Here is a 22928-nt window from a genome sequence, read left to right as displayed (position 1 = left end):
CTTAACAGTTTGGATTACTTTTTTAAAAAAAAAGTTGAATAGTAGGATTGACTGTAAATAACCTTGAAATAAAAAAATAAGAGCAATAAACAACTTGTTTTCAAAGACTTATAAGTTTTCTTTATTGATAAGAGTCAATGTGTATGTTGAATACAAATGTGAGGTATTTCAGGATTTAATCATACACAAATTCATTGAACAGCAAATGGATTAAACTGAGGCATTCAAGCAGTATAAAATGCCATTGATATATTTAAACTCCTGCTCTAAACAAAAAGATAAAAAGAATTACCTTATAGAAAACATTGAAAGAAAACGTGAAAAAGAGTAAAGTCTTGACAACATTAATAGTCAGTGAGGTTTTAGGCAGATGTGCCTGATTCATGTAAACACAAACTGATGAGGATCATTACAAACATCTTCACAGGCAGCAGTGCACAGCTTCAAAAGAAATGGTATGACTCACAAAGTGCTGAAAGTGGGGACAGCACATGTATATTTGTCATGTTAATTCAGTACTAAATTGAACATCAAGTGGTGTGAATGATTGTGCCTACTGTAAATGCATACATTTAACTTAAGTAGAAAAGGATGTTGGTGTGTAAACCATCCTCTCAGGTCACAAACACAAAGACAGAACAAAGTTTGGTTTTAGCCATTTGATATAAAAACAAAAACGGAACAATTCCTTATTCAAACGTTCAACTCAAAATAGCCCCCCAAGTTTAGAAAATACAAGAGGCCTGTGCTTAAGAAGACACAAAGAAACACTCTCCTCTCATTGGTTCAATAAATGAGGCAGTCGTTGATATTACCAGCTCGCCGCTCCCAGTTGTTGCGTTCAGGATACCAGGAGTGCCATTCCAAACAGCCCAGCAATAGTCGTGTTGGTGGGCAACCCTTCCTACACCGGCTCGGAAACCAAGTAACTTTCTCTAGTTCCCCTTTAGCCCTTTGCGTAAAAAAGGATACAACATGGGTCTGAGCCCTTGTTCTTTTTTTTTTTTAAAAAAGTAGGCATAAAGACAAGGTGTATTTAAGAGCATTTCAAAGTGAGGAGAGAAAATCTTTCAAGCCCCCCTTCTTGGCCCCCTGCTTGTCCTCCCGCAAGAGTATCTTGCTGAGACGCTGGACGACCCAGTTTTTAGGTTTAGATGCCGATTTAGAGGACGAGGAGCCTGAGCCTGAAGTGCTGGAGGAGAGGGAGGATCTGAGAGAAAAAAAGAAAGAGAAAGGGTTTGACACATGAACAGTTGGATTATAGAGAGGAGTTACATGATATGTTGTTGGTTGGCAGAAATGTTAAAAGAGTGCTGTCAACAACTACACTATCTGACGAGATTACTAGCATGTAATACCCGGACAGCGAGATGCAGTTCACTTTATGATGAATAAATGGAAATGTATTCGTGCCAAATGCTGAAATGTCTCACACATCATCCTCCTCGATGTCTGTGACACCTGCCAAATTTAGTCGAGGAAAGTTACATCTTAAATTTTTAGCTCAGGGGATATAAATACAAGCTTCCTCAAAATAACTCACCTTGGTGTATGAGCGGGTGTCTTGTCTTTGCCTGGAGTCTTGGGTGTGTTCATGTGGCCTCTGCTGGTTGACTGAGGGGTCCTGTGTTTGCCCGTGCTGCCCGGCGTGCTGTGGGCCTTGGCAAAGTTAGCGAGGAACTCCCTGTTCGTTCCTCTGTGTCTGGATGTTGTGTTGCAAGTGTGGCAGGTGGCCATCTGGGACGAGAAGAGAAGAGGAACAGAATCATTAATATTGCATGGCCTGCTTCTGTAACTCTTTCATACAGGGAAAAAAAAGGCTTCCAGGTAAAACACACAAGATATCCACATGGGGATTTTTTTTTTTTGTTTCGACGGGTTACCTAGAAGGCTTTTTGAAAATGTTCTTTTCAATATATCGTCTAAAAAATGTAAATCTTCGATGTGGAAGGTTTTTTAATCTTTTATTAAAATCAGGGTAACGCAATAAAAACGATGTATTATACGTCTGGTATACAGCAGAAGAAACAAGTATATAAAATAAAGTTTCAGGTGCAGACACCCCGATCATTCATGGGAAAGACCCGCCTCTCTTGACTGTCAAAAACTGTACATGTTATCATCCTGAGGAGATGTACTTTTGGATAATTTTGTCGCGGGGGAGTTATGCTAATGAACTCCAGTATGTCATCGAGCCTTTCATTTACCCTTGCTTAAAAAAAACAAACATAGCTGAAGTTAAAAGTGAGGAGAACATTTCGACAGCTCTAAATCCATTATTTAGTCAAACGTCTTTTTCTCTTGTATAGCATGCGCAGAAGTGTTGAAAGACTGAGTTCTGTCTTTGCTCTACACCGACTTTAAGCCGAGCGCAGACACAGCTGTCAGCTTTCCTCTGGGACACACAGGAGTTTGTTTAGACATAGTCTGCATATTGTTCCCCCGTGGGACACAGAGCGGAGGATGACGGAGGCAAACTGTCTGTAATGTGAAATAGTCCGATGCCCTGGGTGACGCACTTCCCTCTATTGCCCTGCATCACATCTGAGGAAGAGCTCACAAAGATGTCCAGCAGTATCATTCAAACACATGACAGCTGATTTGTGAGCAGCTGAGGCTCCTCCCGTTCGCCCTGAGATTATCCTCCCTTAATGTTTGTACATGTAGGAATAACAAAAGGTTGGAAACGTTGACTTAGCCTATCGGAGGTGAGGGTTTTTGGTTTTTTTTCCCCCGCTGTTTAGTTACTTAAACACTTACTTTGTGATATCTTAGCAACATGGTCCTGGCAAAGATTACACAACGCTCTATATTAGGCAAAGTATGCACACTTGCTAGAGTTACAACACCCAGCCGCCGTTTCATTGGATCTCCATGATTCAAAGACAAAGCTGGACTTCTGCCTTGTGTCCCAATGAAAAGTTAAAGTGGCATTTTACTAGGCTGTGAGTCGGAAAAAATGCAGAACATGTATGTCAGAGGCACACGGTGTTATGAAATCATAGTTAATCCATCAAAATGAACTTTGTTCCTGTGTTAAAAAAAAACAAAAAAATGAGAAAAAGAAATGACACGATGCAGATTAGAAAAACGACTTTCTGCCTTGATTTTCCCCCTAAAGTAATCCTTCAAATTAACAGCACTTGGTGCATTCTCTTCCTGAATATCTGCCAAGTATTCCCAACTAACACAACACCATCAGCCCAAGTAATGAAAATAATCAGGAGACAATCACATCATCCCGCTGAAGAGCCGACGCAAAGCTAGAGGGAGCAAGTTGTTTATCTGATCCAAGCAGATTAAAGTGACTCGAAAACAGATTTAAACTTTGAGACAGGAGAGTTGGTTAAACTTCCTTCCCACGAGGACACTTTCCTAAGAGCAGAAAACGCATTCAAAGAGTGATTTAGTGTCGATTAAGTATTCTACAGCTACAGTCCTCCCAGACTTGAGTCGTTTAAATCCCATTAAGACATCCAGAGTTGCACAAGGTTCAAAGCGGTCAGACCGGACCACTGCTGCAGACATCAGTCTAAAGCGACGCGTCGACACTCCTAAATGCTGATGAGATGGAAACTCACCGACACGAACGTCGCCATTTCAGATTCTGACAGGTGTCTCTCTGCGAGGGGTTTGGAGAGTTGGGTTTCGGAGAACCACGAGTACCAAGTTCCTCGTTCTGTTCCTCTACGTGTGGAGTGTTTACTACACAGCAGGCTGCAGGTCCAGCTTTATACAAGCCCGGCAGCAGACCCCACCCATCTGTGCTGAGGGGCGTGGCCCCACAGGAGGACTGACCAATGCCCTGTGGGACGAGGACGATAAAGTCTGTGGGGCAGAGGGACAGCACTCTGCTGCTGCAAACACAAACTGGACTCATGTGGATGCGTATGAGTCAACTTAAAGCATCCGAAGTGTGAACTTCTACACATAATATCCAAACACAAAGTGTGCGGTTAAAAGCTGATGTTTTAAGACAGATTGCAGGACTTTAAAGCAGTTCTAGTTTTGATCCGTGTCTTTGGAGTTGGAGTTATTTCCTTGTGTTGAATAAAGAAGCAGAAATACAGGCCGGCGTGCAGATTGAATTCTCAACACTACCCATAAAGAGATCCCGAAGAACAAACCCACTGTACATGAAGACGCTGTTTTGACTGAAGGGGGGCTAACCCTTGGGGATTGCCCAGATTTCATGTACTGTTTTAACATCCTTCTTCCCATATTTCTTTTTTTTTCTTCTTGTTTTTGTGTCACGTTATCTCTGAGCTACCAGCTTATTTTCTTTAACAGGACTTGAAAAATCAATTGACTCATAAAAAGCAGTTTTGAGTCTTTAATTCTGCAAATACAAAAATGACTTGATGCCATCTGGTCAACAGATAAGGCAGGAACATCAGGTTTCTGGGCAGTTTCTTCCATAAGAGATCAAATAACTGTTTCTGTTAATGCTTGGGTAGCATTGTGAAAGTCCTGCAGGCCATCAGCCTTCTCAACCATGACAAAGCATGAAAAGAGAGAAAGGCTTGTTATCGCTCCTGAAATTGAAATAAATGACACTCTTATAAACTTAGCCAAGCCCAAACTGACTGTGATCGTGATCACAACATAAAAAGAAGCCGTTAACAAAGGAGTTGTTGAGCTGAGTAAAGCTGAGGAGATGATTCATTAAGGAACACAGTCTTCTGGATTTTTTCCCTCTTTAGCCAAAAGAAATGCATCAAATAAATATATTTGACATTTGCTTCTTATGTTTTATTTCATTTAAATATTTATTTTCACCTTATTTCGCATGTTAACTGTTTTTTGAACCGAGACAAATTCCTTGTATATGTAAATATATTTGGCAATAAAAACTATTCCAAAAACTGTATGACAGAGAGATAGCTTTACTCTCAATACTTTCTAGTTTAACAGAGACACTTCAGAGGGAAACACCACTGTGTGATCTGGCTTCACTGCCAAATCTTTTCAATCCCGTCAGATGTGACCGTAGATTTTTAATATAAGCGAGTAAAAGAAGATATAAATCCACTGAGGTGAAGTTTCATTTGAATTATTTGTCTAAATTTGAGGGTAAAAGAATTGATTGAATGAAGTATTTGTTTGAGGATTGTGATAAAAGACTACCGAGAGAATCAAAGTTCAGCATCATCATTAGCTGAACTTGAAACACAGACTCGTTTGTTCATCTTCCCTGATGAAGAAGGATCTTTCCCTCTAAGACACCCTTATTAAAGAGCTTCACTTCTAAGAGGAGAGACAAATACTTTCATTTAATTGGATTGTAAAAATGTTTTAATGCCATTCCAGAAGTACTGTTTCTAACATTATTGTGAATTTGAGGTGTTTTTGCAGCAATACATTACAAGAATAATTCTTTGTAAGCGTACATGGCAATAAAACACGATTCTGATTCCAGACAGATTTACCGACACGTTCCATTGTTGTCCTTACTGCTACCAAAAATCTAAATCTCTACAGATTTACCTTCCAATTTGACTCTCTCTATCACATCATCATGACCGCTTTATCACGTAGATGAAGAAAAGTTAAATGGCCAAAAAAAGTCTCAAAAAAAAAAAAAAAAGACAATATGTAAGATGACGGTGGTATAATGTGGGAAAGAAATTAAAAGGTGAAACTTACACCAAATGAAATGAATACATTAATCATCCATTTCCTTTGGTTATCATATGTTGTGATGTTTCAGCACATACTGTGATTACTTCACAACATTTATTGTTGCAGAGCCTCTGTTTTGATGATATTATCATCATTGGCTCAGTCTATTGTATCTTAACACATAGTATGTGATTTTCCTACCCCTACAGATATAACAGTCGCAGAGTAACTGGTATTCTATCCCATCCCTTGATATGATATGAGATATTAGGAGAAGTTCTTGTTCTTATTTAAACTTACAGAAACTTTCTGTTCCTGCTGTTATTTGGACATTTTTTAATCAGCTCGACCTTTTCATTCTTGTTGCCGTTACTCCTTGTCCTCCAGTACATGATCCTCTCATCCAATCCAAACAGACAGTGGCTTTGAAGACTCAAACAAAGACTTCTTGTTCCTCAGAGCTGCTGTCACACAAACTGTAAGAGCTCCAGGGAGTGAGCATGGTGTTCACAGCCTGATTTGCTCCAGTTATTGAATGTGTGAAAGAAACAAACAGCTGGCTGTGGATGAATGTTTACCGACACGACGACCTTGTTTTGTTCATCCTCCTGTCTTCTGGTTCGACCCGAGTGGCCTCTCTTACTCCAGCACTGAAACACTGACATGACAGATTGTCATGAAGAAACCTTTGCCCTAAGAAAGATATGTGAATGTTCAAAAAAAAAAAAAAAAAATCGTGGAGACATTTGTCAATAAGGAAGTGTTGACAAAGTGACACTGACCACTCCTAAACAACAACGTTGTGATGAGTATCACCACTGTTGTTGTAGAGGAGTCACAATAACCTTAATCCCACCAATCACGTGTACCCATCTAATTTGTGCTAATCCTCAGACACGGAGTGTCCGCACGTGAAGCAGTGCCTCGGAGAGATTTGCGCTCCTCATCTTGGGCTGTTGACCCCCGGCGCCACACAGACAAATACAGTGGCCAATAAAGCATATGGTGAGAACAACATGTTGGAGGATGAACACACAGATACGCCAGGCGGGAGCCGGAGGACATATGAGGGATGATTGGGATTTCGTACGAAATTAAATTTCTGTTCTGAAAACTGAGGGTCACCTTATGGAAGCAGCAATGACCAGTGATGAATATGATTCCCCTAGAAACCAAGAACGCAAGAAACATAAAGTGTTAAACTGTCTTACTTTCCCAATGATAGAGCAGCCTTGGTGTCCGGCTCTAAAGCTGTGCGTGTTTGTGTTTAACATGAAACCTAAACAGACACAGACAGCTACAGTCACACTTAACGCTGTACACAGCTGCTCTCCAATCCTTTAATTCATAAAATAAAGAAAGCATCTAATCCATCCTGCCCACAAAGGTATCAGAAGTCCTTTACAATGCACAGATGAGTCAATCTGTGCATGCCTGCTGAAGGCTTTAAAGGCAGCCAGGGCTCGACAAAAAGCTGGCAAATCAGCCCTTAACCCTTTCATCTAAGAGCTTCAAGACAGGTATCCTGTGTTACTTCACTAACAATGAACTTATATTATGCTGTAATAAGCAACTCCATGTCTCTGAGATGTTGAAGCTTTGTGTGAAGATGCTCACTGGTATTGTGGTGTCTGACTTGTAAAAATCCAAACGCTCTTCATCAAATTGTCCAACAGGCGAGTGAAGTCTCCGTCCACACCGTCAGACCTTTTATTCTTTACAGCGACGGCGTGAAGCCAGCTCTATTCTCCACGACGGTTCGAGTCCTTTCAATCAAAGCTTCTGGTTAGTTGCTCCTTACGGGGGAACAAAACGCGGCAGAAAGACTTTAGTATCTGGAGCTATAGCGTTACTTCACCAAGCTAGCCTGAGACGACGCACTTTAACTATGACGTGCTATTTTAAACATTGAAGTGGGGGTTCTGTCTAGTGTTTTCAATTGTGTGTGTTTTGTCACATGTATCTTTGGTATGCTGAATCTCCTGTCAGCACAACACATTTGCCTTTCGAGGTACGAGGAGAGAAACCTTGAGGCTGGCATAGATTAGATTTGTTGCACTGATTCTGGGGAAAGGGGAGGATGCATTGTGAAATGGAACACGTGCAGACACAAACACACACAAATCAATGGAGCAAATGGAGCCTTTGCTTCTATTCATAGCTCATGCTCCATAAATACCTCTCTTCCTGTCTTCCTGTGCGGTGCCAGGGGTCAGGCTGGGTTGATTAACTTGACCTCTGCAGTACGATACCACCCAAGAGGAGGAAGATGAGGCGAGTAACAGGATGAGTGACACTATTATGGTTCTATAAGAGGCCTCTAATTGAATAAGGGGTGAGAAAAAGTTTCTGGATGATGATAGTGTGACAGAGTTTCCAAAAATGGCTGCGTGTGAGTGCAGTCGTACGCGGCAGGTGTTTTGCGTTGCGACGTGTGCGAAAGTCATCGGAGAAGACGTCGACACGACGCGAAGGACGAGAGCAGTCAAGGGATCGATACGAGCCGAGCTGCGATGGTGCAGGCGGCCACTCAGTCCCTCTGTGTGACGGCCGACTGCTCGCTAAAAACAGCCAGACTCACCGTCTGAATCCACAGCTGCAGCAGGCTGCAAGAATGATGTCATAGCTATTTCTTTGTTTTCCCTCGGCCTCTGTTTGTGCTCGCTCACGTCACATTTCCTCCCACATAACTCCAGTACGCCTGAATGAAAACAACCCAAAGCAAAGGCTGTGATTAGGTATCCTCAACAGGATCGTTTTATTCATTAAGCTTAATGAGTTTGACAAAAAAAAAAAAAAAAAAAGTTATTCTTGGTGCTGCGGGGTTATGTGCGTCAGTAAATTATGAATGAGGTTTTAAATCTTAATGAACCCCTGGAACCAATTAAATGTTAAGTTATTCAAACTAAAGTTCTTCAGATAAACTGAGAACAAATACTTCTTGAAATACTGCCGACGTAATCTGTGGAAGAGCAAGTTCTGCAGCGAGTTGGCCTTCTTTATTTTCATTTTTTTTGCATGTCCAACACTTTAAGAAGCTAAATCAAACCTTTCCCTTGGCTAAACTGAAAAAAACAAAAACGAGTCATAAATTAAGTCTCATCCTCCAATGCGTAGTAAACATTTGTTAGTCTGATTAACTGCCTGCACCTCACTTTCTAAAATACCTTGAAGCCATCAAGTCCCTGATAAGAGTTATCTTGAACAACGGTTCTGAACCGTGCAGCACTTTTCTCATAGGTGTGACTGTGAGCTTCTGCTTCGAGCTCTGAAATGAAATGCTGATTAGTAAGAGTTCATAATGAAGCGTCATTAATTAATAGCTAAAAAATGTTGAGACACAGTTCTTGTTCTTTTCTTTTTTTTTTTTATGTCAATGTATAAGTGGAATTAAGATTTGTGCGCCCACAGCCATCTGCATAATGTTTGAGATTTATTCAACTAAACCAGACATGTATTAGGCTTTATATATGTGAGTTTGTTTCTGTGCATACACACAGTTTCAAGTTGAGGATAGACGTGCTGTGTGTTATTATAAAGGCTAACTTATGGCATGACTTTAAAAACAGCCATGTGAGGAATGAGATGTAATGCCCATGTACCGACAGGATCGATGACACGAGTAATAAACGCGCCGCGACATGCTGAAGAGGATTCAAAACAGTGGCAGAATCAGCTTGTGCCAGCGCAGAACTTAACAGCCAGGGTTAGCTAAGTTCCAGAGGGGCTTTTAATAGCGGCGAGGAGAGGAATTAAAGAGAGGCACGGGGATCGTGACACCATGTTGTGATGCAGCATCGGGTTCACTGTTCATGGGGTTCGGCTGCATGAGGATCGGGAGCAAATGCTGCAGAGGAATCTGTCCCACGTGAAACAAATAAGCATGCTTGCACTTATTTTTTCCTTTCTCTCTCTCTCTCTCTCTATGTGGAGGTTGGAGGTTCCTGGAGGCTGTCAGTCACTGCTGAGGCTGCTGCTGACCTGTTGTGACTGCGACTGTCAGTGTGTGTTACCACGCTTAAAATAGTCCAGTGCGCGCTGTCTTAGATTCATACACACGTGAGACATGAGTGAGAGCTTCCACGCACGTCTCTGCAGGTCGCCTGTGTTTTTTTTGGGTTTTTTTTTTGTTATCTATAGCCCTCAAGGCCAACGCTACTGTTACTGTTTCAGATTCCCTCCCAAACACCCCCCCCCCTGTCATTCTGTCACTCACGGCTCACCCACGAGGTGTCACAACCCTCTGTGGAGCTCTTTCTCCCTGCGCTCGTCGAGTAAACAGGCACAGCTATCATCCAGACGTGGCTGTCTCATGCTTCCTGTCATCTCCTCTAAAGGCCGGGCACATTAATAAAGAAAAGGGAGGAGAAAAAAACCCAGAAGATAAATAAGACAGACAGACAGGTGTGGTTAAAGAGGTGAGGATAATGGAGGGGCACGCAGGGTGCTGTCAGGTTGATGAGCTGATGAGGAAACGAACGAGGCATTAGAGAGTGAAAGAAAGAATAGGGGAGGATGAGAAGATGAGTGGTGGTCAGGACGGTAGGAACAAGCGGTGACATCAATCACAAGGAGAGGCTGGACTCGCCACAGGGACGAATAGCTCTGCTGGGAAAAGTGGCAGATTTGTCACTTTGTTTTTCAGACCTGACTCATCCTGTATGAGAAACAAGTCAAACAGCTCTTGTGTCTATACAACCATCTCTGTAAAAGAGAAACAGTCCTGTGGAACTACAGGCGTGGACAACCAGATTTTACCAACACCAAATTTCCCGTTTCCATACATTTGTTGTGTTACGTCAAATAAGGAATCTATTGTATTTCCATGAGAGAAACATTGTAATCAATAAACTTTATGGACTAGAGAGGATATCAGTGGGTTAAAAGTTTAAATCTGACATGTTATTATTCTGTCAATTTACCTGAAACAGACCTGGCCTGTTTCCTCAGACACAATCGGTGTTGTGCTGTGAGGTGGGGAAATCAAAGGTGGGAGAGCCTAAACAGAATTTGGTTCCTTGTAACAAATTACTGTGCTGGGAGTTAGAAAATGTGGGTTCAAGGAGGGAGAGCAAAGCAAAGAAGACTTAGAGTTTGCACTCTATCCTTCGCTCCATTTAGGGTTTCTGCCAGACACACGGGGCGACGGTCATTTCCACATCCATAAGTGGATAACCCTCTCAGCGTGTGCGTAAACACAACTGATTTACAAGACAACTGAGACACGACTTCTCATCGCGCGCTGGAATCAACCTGAAGGCCAGCGCACGCGTACGTCCATCCAAGAGGGAGAGAACTGACGGAGGATTTACGGCGTGAAGTCGAATGACAGTGTGTATGTGTGTGTGTGTGTGTGTGTGTGTGTGTGTGTGTGTGTATGTGTGTGTGTGTGTGAGTGAGAATGTGCAGCTTCTTGTCAGGTGTGTCGGATATTTCCGGAATCCATTTCCCCTAAATCCAACACGTTCATTAACACGGCACATACTGGAGCTGATGCACGTTGTTTACGGAATATCTCCAAGTTTTGGGTGAAGGAGTTCCACAACACTTCCAGAGAGAGAGAGAGAGAGAGAGAGAGAGAGAAAAAGCCAGAATTGTTTTGACATTTGGAAAAGCGATGAGAGCACAAGCATGCGTGGTAATCTGCGTCTGCGAAAGCTCACATCTTGTTTGAAGTAAAAAGCCCGTCTTAACCTGAATACAAAGAGGACTATAAATTAGTTTGGCTGCTTGTATTGATTAGTTCTCAAATAAATCCTCCACTTCCTTTCTGTTGGAGCCAAGTGACAGTGAGAAGACACTGGGAAACACTCAACCCTGCCACACTGAGACCATAGATTAAACAAAAGAAAAACAAAAAACAGTTTCACGGCACACGTTATCCTAACTATGACCCCGTGGTTTTATTTTTAAGAGGAGGCGGGTGGCTGATAATCTCTTGATTCAGGCTCCTGGTCTGAACCTCTCTCCCTGTCCGGGTTGTTGTCGTCGTCTGTTCATCGGCGTGGAGCCGCAGAGGAAAGCAGACTGCGTTCCTGGCCTTATCGCTGTTCTTCAACGGTGAAACACTTCAAGGGTATCGCCCTCGCCGTCACTCTCCTGACGCCCGTTGAGCCTTGAACTTCATACAGGCCAGTGAGCGTCAACAAACAGAGGGGTAAAAATACCTCCGAGGACAGAATCGGGGTGCAAGCCCTCAACGAGGAAGTCTCGTGACGATCCAGCGTCGACGTTCTCAGGTGTCAGGGGAGAGTCGCACAGTCATGGCTTTGCACAACAACAACAACATCACAGTCTGTGGTGACTCGTGTTTTTAACGTTTACAAAAATCAATAAAGACAATGTTTTATACTACTAAGTCATGCACACAGTCTCACCTGGATGGCAGGATAAAGTGAGGGGACGACTGACATACAGTGACGGAGAGACGTCAGAGTGAGGGAGCCTCATGGGAGATTGGCGCCCAGAGCAGAAACGGGTTAGTGCCTTGCTCGGGGGCACCTTGGCAGTACTTGGGATGTAAACCGGCACCTCTCCAGCAACCATTCTCAATTCAACACTGAGTGTGCATCGGGGCCTTTAACGGGTGACCCCTCAGGTTTACAAAGTGGGCTACTGGAACCAGTCGTCACCGTGTTCGGACAAAAGGGAAGGAGCAGGAGACGAGAAGCTGCATGACTTCAGGAATGTGTACTTAGCAGTTAAACACTTCTAAAGCAAAGGCCTCTTCAGTAAGTGGCTAGTGAGACAGTGCATGACATTTTATTCACCCAGTAGTTACTGTATCCAACAAATCTAGCCGAGGTTAGCTTGTTAATGTACTGTAGCTAGCTTGTTAGCACACAGCTCTTTTCTGTGCTACACTAACATGATTCCACCTCAGATTCAACTGCTCAGATATTCAATCAAAACCCTTTCTCCAGCTGACTTCCCAATCAGACCCACGACCTGCCAAATATAGACTCATTCAGGAAAGTGCACACCACCACTGCTGCATACCCAGTTTTGTTACAAGATGTTCACTTCTTCTCTTGCAGTCCGTTGTTTGACTCTTCCTGTTTAACTTCCTTATCTCTCTGCCTTCTGGCCTCTTGCTGTCCCCGTGTCCGTGTACTCCTCTCTCTCACTGCCTTTTATGATTCCTCATCCCATCCGTCTCTGTCGTTCCCCTGTGCCCACAGAGTCAACAGTCATGAAGTGGGGAGTGGGTTCAGAGTGCCTCGACGGTGAACGCTCGCATACTGTAATGACCCGACCGTATTTTAATGAGGCAGCGTTTCCACGGGAGACCACCAAAAAGGCTCTGAGAGCTTTTTCTCCTATCTCTTCTCTTACATGCGGGGAGGGGGGGGGGGGGGGGGGGGGCAAGCGACCCTTTTGTTACGAGCTCCACCGCTGCCTTCTTTGCCTGAATGAGCGGATCAGTAGAGAGGGTGGATGCTCTCCAAAATAAACTTTCCTTTTGTACCTGCCTGCTGCCGTCCATAAAGAGTCGAGACAGCAGAGAGCAGCTCTGTAACAACTGAGGAGGCTGTGGGAGGGAAACAGGGCGAGTGATGACAAAGCACTGCCTGGCAGCATTACTGCTCTTACAGTTAGGCTTAATGGGACCACTGCACTGACCATAATGATGAGTGGAGCGCCATCATGAAACCCGGCGCTTTCTGTAGAATGAAAACAAATGACAACACGAGCTGGAGTCAAGGCATCAAGACACAACACAGGGCTTGGAACGCTCTAACAGATTGTGATGTGATACATTTTTGATCACTGCTGAAGCCCTCGTGTTTGCCTCCTTTAAAGGTCAAAGGTCAACTCTTTAACATTTCATTGAAGTAGTCAACGTGACAAAGCAGCGGACAGCAAAACGCCCAAAAAGATCAGACTGAAAGTGCAGTTATGAATGCCTCTGCTGTCCGCAACATCTGTGCCGTGTCAAACACACTGTAGCTGAGGACACAGTTCAGCTGAGGACGTTATGCATGCTGCAGTGCAGTAAGACACAAAACCAGGGCTGTGGGGTGCGAGTGTTTCGTCTCCTCACCAGTACTGAGCCGGACTTTTCGAAACGGTGCAGCAGTTTTTTCTGCACGAGGCTGAGTCGTTTGCCCCTGGCCCTCCTGCGCAGGACGCTCTGCTCCCGGGCTGATGGCCGTCGCTTCGGCCGCAGCCTCACCCGCTGGTGGTCCGGCAGCAGCCACTGGTAACAGTGCGGACACATGGAGGTGCTCGGCACCGGACTGGAGGATTTCTGCTTCGGTTCTGCTGAGAAGAGCAGAGAGAGTATCTGAAAAATTTATCAGCTGGGCTCCATTTGTTCACCGCATATTTTATTCTTTTATATTACAAAAATAGCCAAGCGAAGCGCTGGACCATTTTCTGGGTGTCATATTAAGAAAAAAAGCAAAGAATGGATCTTGATAGCTTAGGGTTTGGATCTTTGTTTTAACTGCTGCGAAGATTCGAAACACAGTTTTCCTCATTCTGCTTTTTCTCCTTACAATAATTCTTTAAAGGGACATACCGGATTATTAATGCTTGCTCACAAGCAGTTAAGTTCTTCACATCATGCTCTGAACACTGTGTTACTCTAGAATGAGCGTGTACGTGTGTGTGTGTGTGTGTGTGTGTGTGTGTGTATGTCTGTGTGTGTGTGTGTGTGTGTGTGTGACAGGCAGTCTGGTGGTTGTGTTTGGCTGAGAGTTGACCTATGACTGCATCCTGCTCTTCTTTGCAGACACACTACAGAACATCTCTGATGAAGACGAGCAGAAATTAATGAACAAAAAAAAGTTAAAATAAAAATAAAATAGTCTGATTAATACGGTGCCTTATGTTATGTGTTACTTTGCACGTCCCATGTACGGAGAGAGTCTATAGTCTTTGTTGCAGCCATGAAACTGCATGTCATCCCCTACTCTCTCTTCAGCTGTCCGAACAAATAAAAGGCAAAAAGAACCAAAAAACTTTTGTTCAAATATGTGCTGCTCCTTTTACTTACCATTTGCCTTCACAGGATTCTGCCTATAGGGAGGAAAAGAAAGAAAGATGTTGAAGAAACACTCAGAGCAGATAAGAGGGACATATTAAAACACATTTGAATAAATCAAAGCGACACAAGACGATTCGGATGCAATCATTGAATAAAGAAAGCTCCTCTGAATAAAGACACTCTCCATTCGTCTGGAGAAAAAAAAAAAATCATTAGTCATTTATTTTAAAATACTCTCTGTGCATTAACACAGCGCCATTCAGCAAGTCAAGGGAAAAGGGAACAACGTTTGGAGACATTTTGTTTCATATTGTTTTAAATCTCCTGAAAGATTGTTGGCAGTGAATCAGTCTGCTAAAATAAAGCAATTACAAGGCGGAAACACCAATTTGGGAGAAGACAATTCTTCTTGTATGAGTCGTGGAAAGCAATACGGGGCAACGACCCAGAACATTTCAATGACTTCCCCCTCCCCGTGTAAATGACAGCGAGGCGGCTGCCTTCAGTTTTAGAACGCGGGGAATGAGATATTTATGAAAATGTTTTACCTAAGCCCTGATAAGTCCCTCTTAAATTAGCTCCCGGCTTAAAATGATGAAGGGAAATATGTTGTCCTGCTGCACGTGTGGCACTGAGAGACAGGGACAAGGATGTTTATTTGGAGGGGGGGGGGTTGACCTGCTGGCGGCTCGCTGGTTTGTTGATGCTCTGCGCTTGCATTGTCACCCGGCCCACATGCGAGAGGTTGCTGCATTATAGTGTTGGCTGGTTTGCAATCTCATTCCAAAGGCTGAGTCACTGTCCCTTTGATCCCTGAACAATCTGGTAATCATTGACTGAATTAAACTCTCACATTAAACTGAAACCGTGGCAGGAAACGGTGGAAGTGAGGAGAAGCTGTTTGAGGTGCCGTACATGGAGGACCGGGACTCTGGAGAGGACTGATTATGAGTCACAGCCACAGGCCTTGAACATTTCCTAAAAAACATTTTTCTTGTCTGTTGAGGGAGCGTGACAAATTATTATTCATAGCTCCTTCTAAAGCCGTCTTTTAAAACGCAGGCGTGTTTGAAATTCATTAACAATCCCTTTACTTCACTTTAGACGATAAAGCGCCATTAGGAGCACGGACACTAAAAAACTCAAACTAAGTGGAGAATTTGGATTACTGAGGAATTTTGTGTCCTCCGGGCTTCCTTCTCGCTGAGCAAACTCTCAGGAACCGCGCACCACATCAAAGACTTCTCCCACTGTCCTCGTGTTATTAACATACCTGACATGATCTCCTTTTTAGTGCATGCTTCGCAGTGCTGATGAACGCTGAAGATACAGGACCGTCACATAAACGGCTGACAATTGGGAGATGCAATCAATAGAGGAGGGGGGGACCAAAATAAAAAGCCCTGTGAACTTTCTATAGCAACAATCAGGGGGAAAACACTGCATGCTGATAAGTGAACACACTGCAGATAGTGTTTCCTTCAGGGTTCATTTATCAGCTGGATGTGAGTGGAAAAGAGGCCAGCAGGTGCCTCGCAGTCTGCAGCTCACTGGTACGAGTGGAGGCGTCTGCCGTCTCCTGCTGAGAGGGAGCGTAAGACGAGAAACATAAGACGAGAGTATATAAGAAAAGTATACAGACAGAGGTCCGAGGTGGATGAAGTGTCTGATGAGAGAGTCGAGTTGAGTCAAGTTGTGCTCTACAGTCTAAACAATTAATTGATTTGTAGCTGATGTAAAAAAAAAACTGAAAACTACTTTGGCAATCATTGAAGTAACATTTAGTAGCACTAAGAGGAAACACAATGTGTCGGTCGATTGGTGCAGCTGCTGGATGGATTTCCAGGAAAGTCTGTAAACTCACTCACGAGTGAATCTTCCCTGGTTTTCCATGTAGCGCCACTTGAGGATCGACGTTTAGATGTATCTGGTTTAATAGGCTGACACTAACTTTCCTGCTGTTATTCATGCTCCTCTGATTGATTATTCCCAATCCTTAGTTGATCCCCTGACCCAGGGGTTCCCAAACTTTTCAGCCCACAAACCTCAATATAACAGTGCTAGAGACTGGAGACCCCCATCGTCCCCGGAGCTGCTTCAAACATTTAAACTTTGCACACAGCCACACACACTATTAGGCCTCTGCAGATACTGGAATAAGAACACCACACAATAAACCAAAGCCAATCATATTGTTTTTGCTAATGTGCTATTTTAGGCCATTTTCAATTTTTAAATGCATTTGAAAAAAATATCTCCCGACCCCCACTTTGGGCACCGCTGCCTTTATAAAAGCTGGTTACGTGAGTGACTAAGGAAAAGAAGAACAACATACTCACTGCTTATTTGAATGTCACATTGGTGTTTTTTAGACCATCGTAATTTTGTGTAACGTGAAGATACAAGCAAACTTAAGAGAGCTACCATTAGCCTGCTAACTCAAGGGAGACATCTACTGGATCAAAAAGTCGCACATTCTTCCTTAAAGCGCAGCTGGGGTTTTTCCCCCACAATAATGCAGTAATCACTTTAGCTTCCATAATCACGGCTCCTTTCACGTAACTGGTTTTTAAAAGTGACGCGTAGGAGCGTTACGAGTCCGCATCGGCTACGTCACTCTGCCAGGTCCGAGCATGGACCCGCCAAGGAAATAAGGGAAATTTGGGGTGGCTTCAATTATGTTCAGCAGCATCTATTCAATGACCACATGCTCCTCTTTGATAGGACAAAGGGTCAGAGTATTAAATAAAGGATAAAAGAACAACTGACATTATGAGCAACACGGGGTTTTGCTGGATTTTTTTGTTATCCTACCACTCAGCCAGTCTCCAGTTACCGGACACATCCATGATGATGAACTCACTGGAACAGCTCCCGTCAGTGTGAGCCACAACGATGATGATGTCAGTCCACATACCAGGACAGGAACACAAACATGAAAGCAGCTGTCATGTTCACTAATTACAATTCGAAAAACTCAAACAAACATGAAACAGACTGCTGACTCCAAAAGTGTTTACAAAAAGTCATTAATGATTTTTTTTTTTTTTTTACTAAAGCCAGGAATGAAAACAAGTACATCATAGTAATTGTAACCCCCGAAGGAAAGACATTCAGTCATCGGCAGTTAGACAGTTCAGTGCAGACAGCGACAAGAGGCCGTAACATGACCTACATGAAATATGTGCTGCAGTGTGTACCAGTGCTGACACACAGCCACGTAAAAAACACACTCCTGTGACATATGGGCAAAACTGAAAAGAAGGACGACACTGGAAACCAGGGATTGACTTCCATATTTTCTTGACAGTCACTCTAACATACAGCAAGCCAAGTGTTATAACCAGTTACACAAAAAAAAAAGGTTAATTTATTTTCGCAGTAACACATGGTGAAAATGTTGACTGTAACCACACTTCATCATAGCCAGAATTAACCCAGGAATTCTGGGAAATGGATGGATGTTTAAAAGTAGGGATGGACTGAAATGCTTGTGCGATGATGATCTTATCTTTGGGGTTTCACTTTGGTTTTGGTTTCCATTCATGGTTTTGCCCACAAGTTTCCTGGATCAGGTGAGTGAAAACAAGCCAAAGGATACAGAGACATGGCTCGAACTCAAACCGAGCCCTGTCCACACACTCTGTTACTGAGCGACAGTCTACTCACACACAGAGGACCGCAATACACAAACAGGACGTGTGGACATGCATTAGTGGAAAAAAATCTAAGAGTGGGGCTGATAAACGTGGAGAGGGTCAGGGCTGTTGCTTTGGTGCCTTGCCTAAGGGAACCTCAGCAGTACTCGGGAAGTGACGTCCAGCAACCAGATCAACTTTAACACCTTGGTCCTGACCAGGACTTGTAATGCCGACCTCCTTGCATCCAAAGTCCAAACAGACTGAGCTGTAAACAATTGTTTGGCTTTCACTCAATACACAATTAAGGAATCACCAGTGTGGTAGAAACCATCAGAAGAAAATGTAACAGTTTTCTGTTTTGGCAAAAGCTCAAAAACTCAAACAATAAAAGATGAAGCATGTTAGAGAGGCGCATGAATTATGATTGAGTTGAAGTCAAATGAAAACATTTGACTGCAGAAGGCTAATTACATAAAGAGTTACTGTTTTGAAAGACTTTATAACAACATGGAAAGAGACACAAAGGAGAAGACAAGGTTCACAAACCTTCTCGCTCATCCGCTCTATGATGAGAGAGAACTTTTTTTTTTTTTTTTTACAAAACAGTGCTTTCATTTCTTAGTTTCTCATTGTTATGCTTGGTAAGAAAGTGATGTGGCATGACCTCAACAAAAGAAATCTACCCCACTCTTAAAGTGCCAAAGGCTGGATGAAGCTACAGTTAGAGCCGAGTTATCAGATGAATCATATTAAACCTGCACATGAGCAGCCCGTAGTCTATGGTACATACATGTAAAACCATCCCCCAAAACCCGGTTGTGATGACGTCATTGCAAGGTTAAAAAGTTAACACTGAGCGAGCCGCTCCACCTGGCGGCAACCTTTAACCATTACAACAATACGAGGGGCGGAGAGTCAGGACTTAAACTGTTAACGTTAAATACATGTGGTGTTTAAACTGAGATTACTTACATGAGGAACCGTGATAGCTCCGGGCATGTGTCTTTAAACAGCAGAGAAGCTTCTATGTGGAACCTGGCCGATGAGTCTCCCTCAGCAGTCTTCATTTTCACTTAGAGTAAGATATACTCAACGAAAGTTTTTAAGTTCTACTGAAAACGTTTATTTGACCTCTTAAAATATAACTCCCCCCTGCTTCAGCTACAACGGTCGAAAGGTATTTCAAATGTATTATATCAATATAGCCTACCGAGAGCTAAAAAAACACGATGCTGCCACACAAGAAGTTGGGGTCGCGAGATTCTGACGTATCCGCTTTGCTTTGCATTGTGGGAGACTGAGTCGCTTACATCAGAAGCGCACTGCAGTGGAGTGACTGTTCATCTGTTTTTAAACAGTGTAGTCTCTTATACAGAGTGGTTGGTTCTAACAAATACAAATAAAAAAGACGTATTTAATAAAGCTATATGGAGAAATTCGTAATTTAGTCGAGACGTAAAAAATCAGTATAATCGGAAAATAACTTTTTAAATATTTTATATAAGATTATGAGCAGGAATTGTTTAACAAACGGCCCCAGTCTAAAGTTAGTAGGCTATTGTTATAATACAAGACCCAGTTGTCTTAACGAGTCAGATTAAAACCTCACACTCTTTATAGGCTACTCATTCTTCAATATCATAAATAAACAACCTATTCGTGTGGTGTATTAGCTACTGATTTAGGGATATCCTTTGATGTCATCATACCTGAGATTTTATTGGACAGTACGAACAACCAGTGTCACAAGACAATGGGATATGTTGACATCATTAATGCTGTATCCTGCGCATATCAGAGCGCCAACAGACCGGCTTTCTTGAGTCCAAGAGCACATTCATCCTTCATCCCAGGTAACGAACGACTTCGTCTCCAAGCATCACCGGAGTCCGTAAAACTGGACTCCTGGACTGCTGATTCTGTTAATTAAATGCATCCGACATATCAGTGTATTCTGCGAAGAGAACTATGCTACAATGTGAAAAGGGATATTTAGAAACAGAAGCAGCACACGGGGGAGTGCGCACCGATGGATAGGCTGGGGTGCGGAAATCAAAAGAAGCAACCTGGTGAGACACTGGAACAGAGACGTGAGATGACAGGACACAAGTTACAAAGAGCTCTTGTTCGACACATGAAGGGATTTCACTCGGCGCTATAGCGGCAGTTCAGCTTATGCTTTGCTCGCATCCTGGAGGGCTCGCCGGTCCGGCGCGTTTTACGCACATCTATTACTGGAATATCCCCTCAGTAGTACACGGTAGGTATAAGTCTATATTTATGAAAAAAAAAGCAGCAAGATGATGACTAATCGTGCTTTGTATATATTGAATTGTAGCGCCACATGAGCTATAAGTTTGAATCAGAAAGAGTCTCCGATGGCATCCTTTTAATTCCTTTGTAAACATGTCCATCATATTGTTTTGCTTTTTGAGCTTTAGTAAAATTAGTGATTACTTTAAGTGAAAAAAAAACAACTCTTTTATAAATGGTTTACGATTTAATGCTTATTTGTTGTCTTTTTTAATAAACTGTGGTTTGGTTTCAAGGCATATATTTTATCCAAGCTATTTTAGAGCTGTATGTCATTTTAGTTTTTTAGTGTTCATGTGGCATCAAAAGACTCCTTTCTGCCCATCTGGTTGGAGATTGGTTATGGCGTTTGGAATGAAGCAATGAGGGGATATTAAATCACTGGGCCAGTACAGCGCGCACAAAAATTGATGGAGTAAGCTGAAGTGTGAGGGATTGCTCCTCACTTTGTCCGAGAGTAAATCTTTACTTTATCAGCCTCTCTCAAGCTGCCGCTTCAGCACAAGATTGAAAAAGTCATGCGGTGCAGCACCACGTTAAGTCCAGTCCTTGGATAAACGGATTTTCCCTCACTACCTGGACTAAATTACTTCGTGATTCAGACAAATCTGCTGTCTGCGCCGCTACATCCTCGTTCTGTATATGTTCTATGCTACTCTAATGAAAAAGCTGGACAGTGATGGAAAGGTATGTCTGAATGCTTTCCTGTTCACTGACTCTGGACTGTCTCTGTAAATTGGCACAAATTAATGTTTTTGCAGTGATGAGCCAAAATGCATGATCAAAGACTTGTAGAATACTTGATGTCCACAGTCATCAATTAATCACGTTTTTCTTGCAGGGAAACATGAAGCTTATCAATCACAAGACAGTATATTGAGTAGTCCGGAAGTCTCTGAAGGCTGCCAATACATATGAGGAAACTGCTTTCCACAGAGCATTATTAAACATGAAGTGAATGCCTTGGCTTTAGAGTTCAGAGTTAGAGTTCAGTTTCCATATTTGTTCAAAATTAAGCCCTTAAATGGCCGACTTACAGGCAATGGAACCTGCAGCCTTTCCTGAATCAATGCACATTTATCTGAGGACCACACCTGCCTCCATCCTGCTGCATGTGGCCGGACAGGTCTTGCTGCCAGCAGCAGGTATCGTCTTTCACCTACAAAGATCCTCAGAGGTGAGCAGAGACATCCGTAAGTGTCCTGTCAGCATCTGCGGGGGGGAAAGCAAATCCCTGCAGCAGCTATCAAGCCAGCTATAACGCCTGAAATGCAACACCAACTTCAATAGTGCAGAGAAAGCCTATAGGAGAAAGGGCAAAATGCTCTGTAATGCTGCGAGTGTGCTGATCACAGGTAGCTGTATGTGTTGTACCCCTTTGCGATGACTAAGACTGCTGAATGTTCCTCTCAAATCAACTGCCTACTGATATCAATCACAAGTGACTGTTATCTGAGGTCATTCCTCTGCAGAATTCCTCAACTTCTCCCATCTCAGCCACAAAATCGCTGAGTGTTACGCTTTTTTTTTTTTTTTTTTCCGAGTGTAACTATCCCCCTGAATTAATAATTAAAAGTATTAGGGTCACTGAGTGAGTCACTTTTCATGATGTGTCCTGTTCAATGAATGCTTTAGTATGAGTTCTGTAAGGGATTAGCTTTTTAGCGCACTCTTTTCAGTCCTGGTTTGTGGTCATTTACTTCTTTAAGCAGTGATCTTTCCCAATCATGCTTATGTGTCTTTGAATGCATCTTTTTTTTAGACAGTAAGCCCCCCCGCCCCCCAGCTTGCATCCATCTTTAAATCACAGTGTTGATGAATAATCCCAGGATGGAACAGACAACCAAGGTCACCGCATCACTTTCTGGAAAGTCTCGGCGCAGATAGGAAGTTTCCTTTTTAACAGCTTTTTTTTGGGGGTTAGTTTACACATTCATTTAACTTCAAGGATATCTCTGCAGAGACTCTGCGTCTTTCAGAATAAGCAGTATGAAGGCTTTTAGATGCTGTTTCATCAAGCTACTCTGTGTGATAAATGTAATTTCATATTCAGCATTTGAAGTGATTACTGCCTCCATGGAGATTATTTGAGAAGAGGGCTGAGTCACTCAACTGTTACTGGAAACTGCTCATGTTCAGGCCGAGAGACTTCATCTCCTTTTGTGCTATTTTCAACAAAACGTCTTGCGCAGACTGGGCTTCTTTATGGAGGAACAAGAGAAAACTCAAAAAGGAGGTGATCTGGTTATTTGACCTTGTTACGTATCCCTCCTTTATACTGTTCTGTTTTAAACAATGCCGAGAGCAAAAGCCTTAATTGATCTCAGTATTGAACTCCGCTTTCAGACAATGAGAGGATG

At 42.8% G+C, this 22928-nt stretch overlaps 1 protein-coding gene across 2 annotated transcripts; it reads right to left on the bottom strand.

Annotated features, from left to right (window-relative positions):
* Positions 1-94: 94 nt before the first annotated feature.
* On the bottom strand, positions 95-19565 carry rmp24 (ribonuclease MRP subunit p24). Of its 2 annotated transcripts, none has more exons than XM_079367463.1 (5): positions 19228-19565; positions 14624-14646; positions 13667-13887; positions 1544-1737; positions 95-1210 (listed from the first exon to the last, which is right to left on the bottom strand). In XM_079367463.1, the coding sequence occupies exons 1-5, from the start codon at positions 19320-19322 to the stop codon at positions 1048-1050; spliced, it is 696 nt and encodes a 231-aa protein (XP_079223589.1). In that variant the 5' UTR covers positions 19323-19565; the 3' UTR covers positions 95-1047. The 2 variants fall into 2 exon arrangements, with proteins under 2 accessions (XP_079223589.1, XP_079223588.1); XM_079367462.1 differs by lacking the exon at positions 19228-19565 and adding an exon at positions 17429-17759.
* Between the last annotated feature and the right edge of the window lie 3363 nt (positions 19566-22928).

The sequence above is a fragment of the Symphodus melops genome (genome assembly GCF_947650265.1).
Source record: "Symphodus melops genome assembly, chromosome: 18".
In the NCBI taxonomy this organism is placed as follows: Eukaryota; Metazoa; Chordata; class Actinopteri; order Labriformes; family Labridae; genus Symphodus; species Symphodus melops.
Note: the sequence above shows the minus strand (reverse complement) of the source record. Positions and strands in the feature narration are given on the sequence as shown.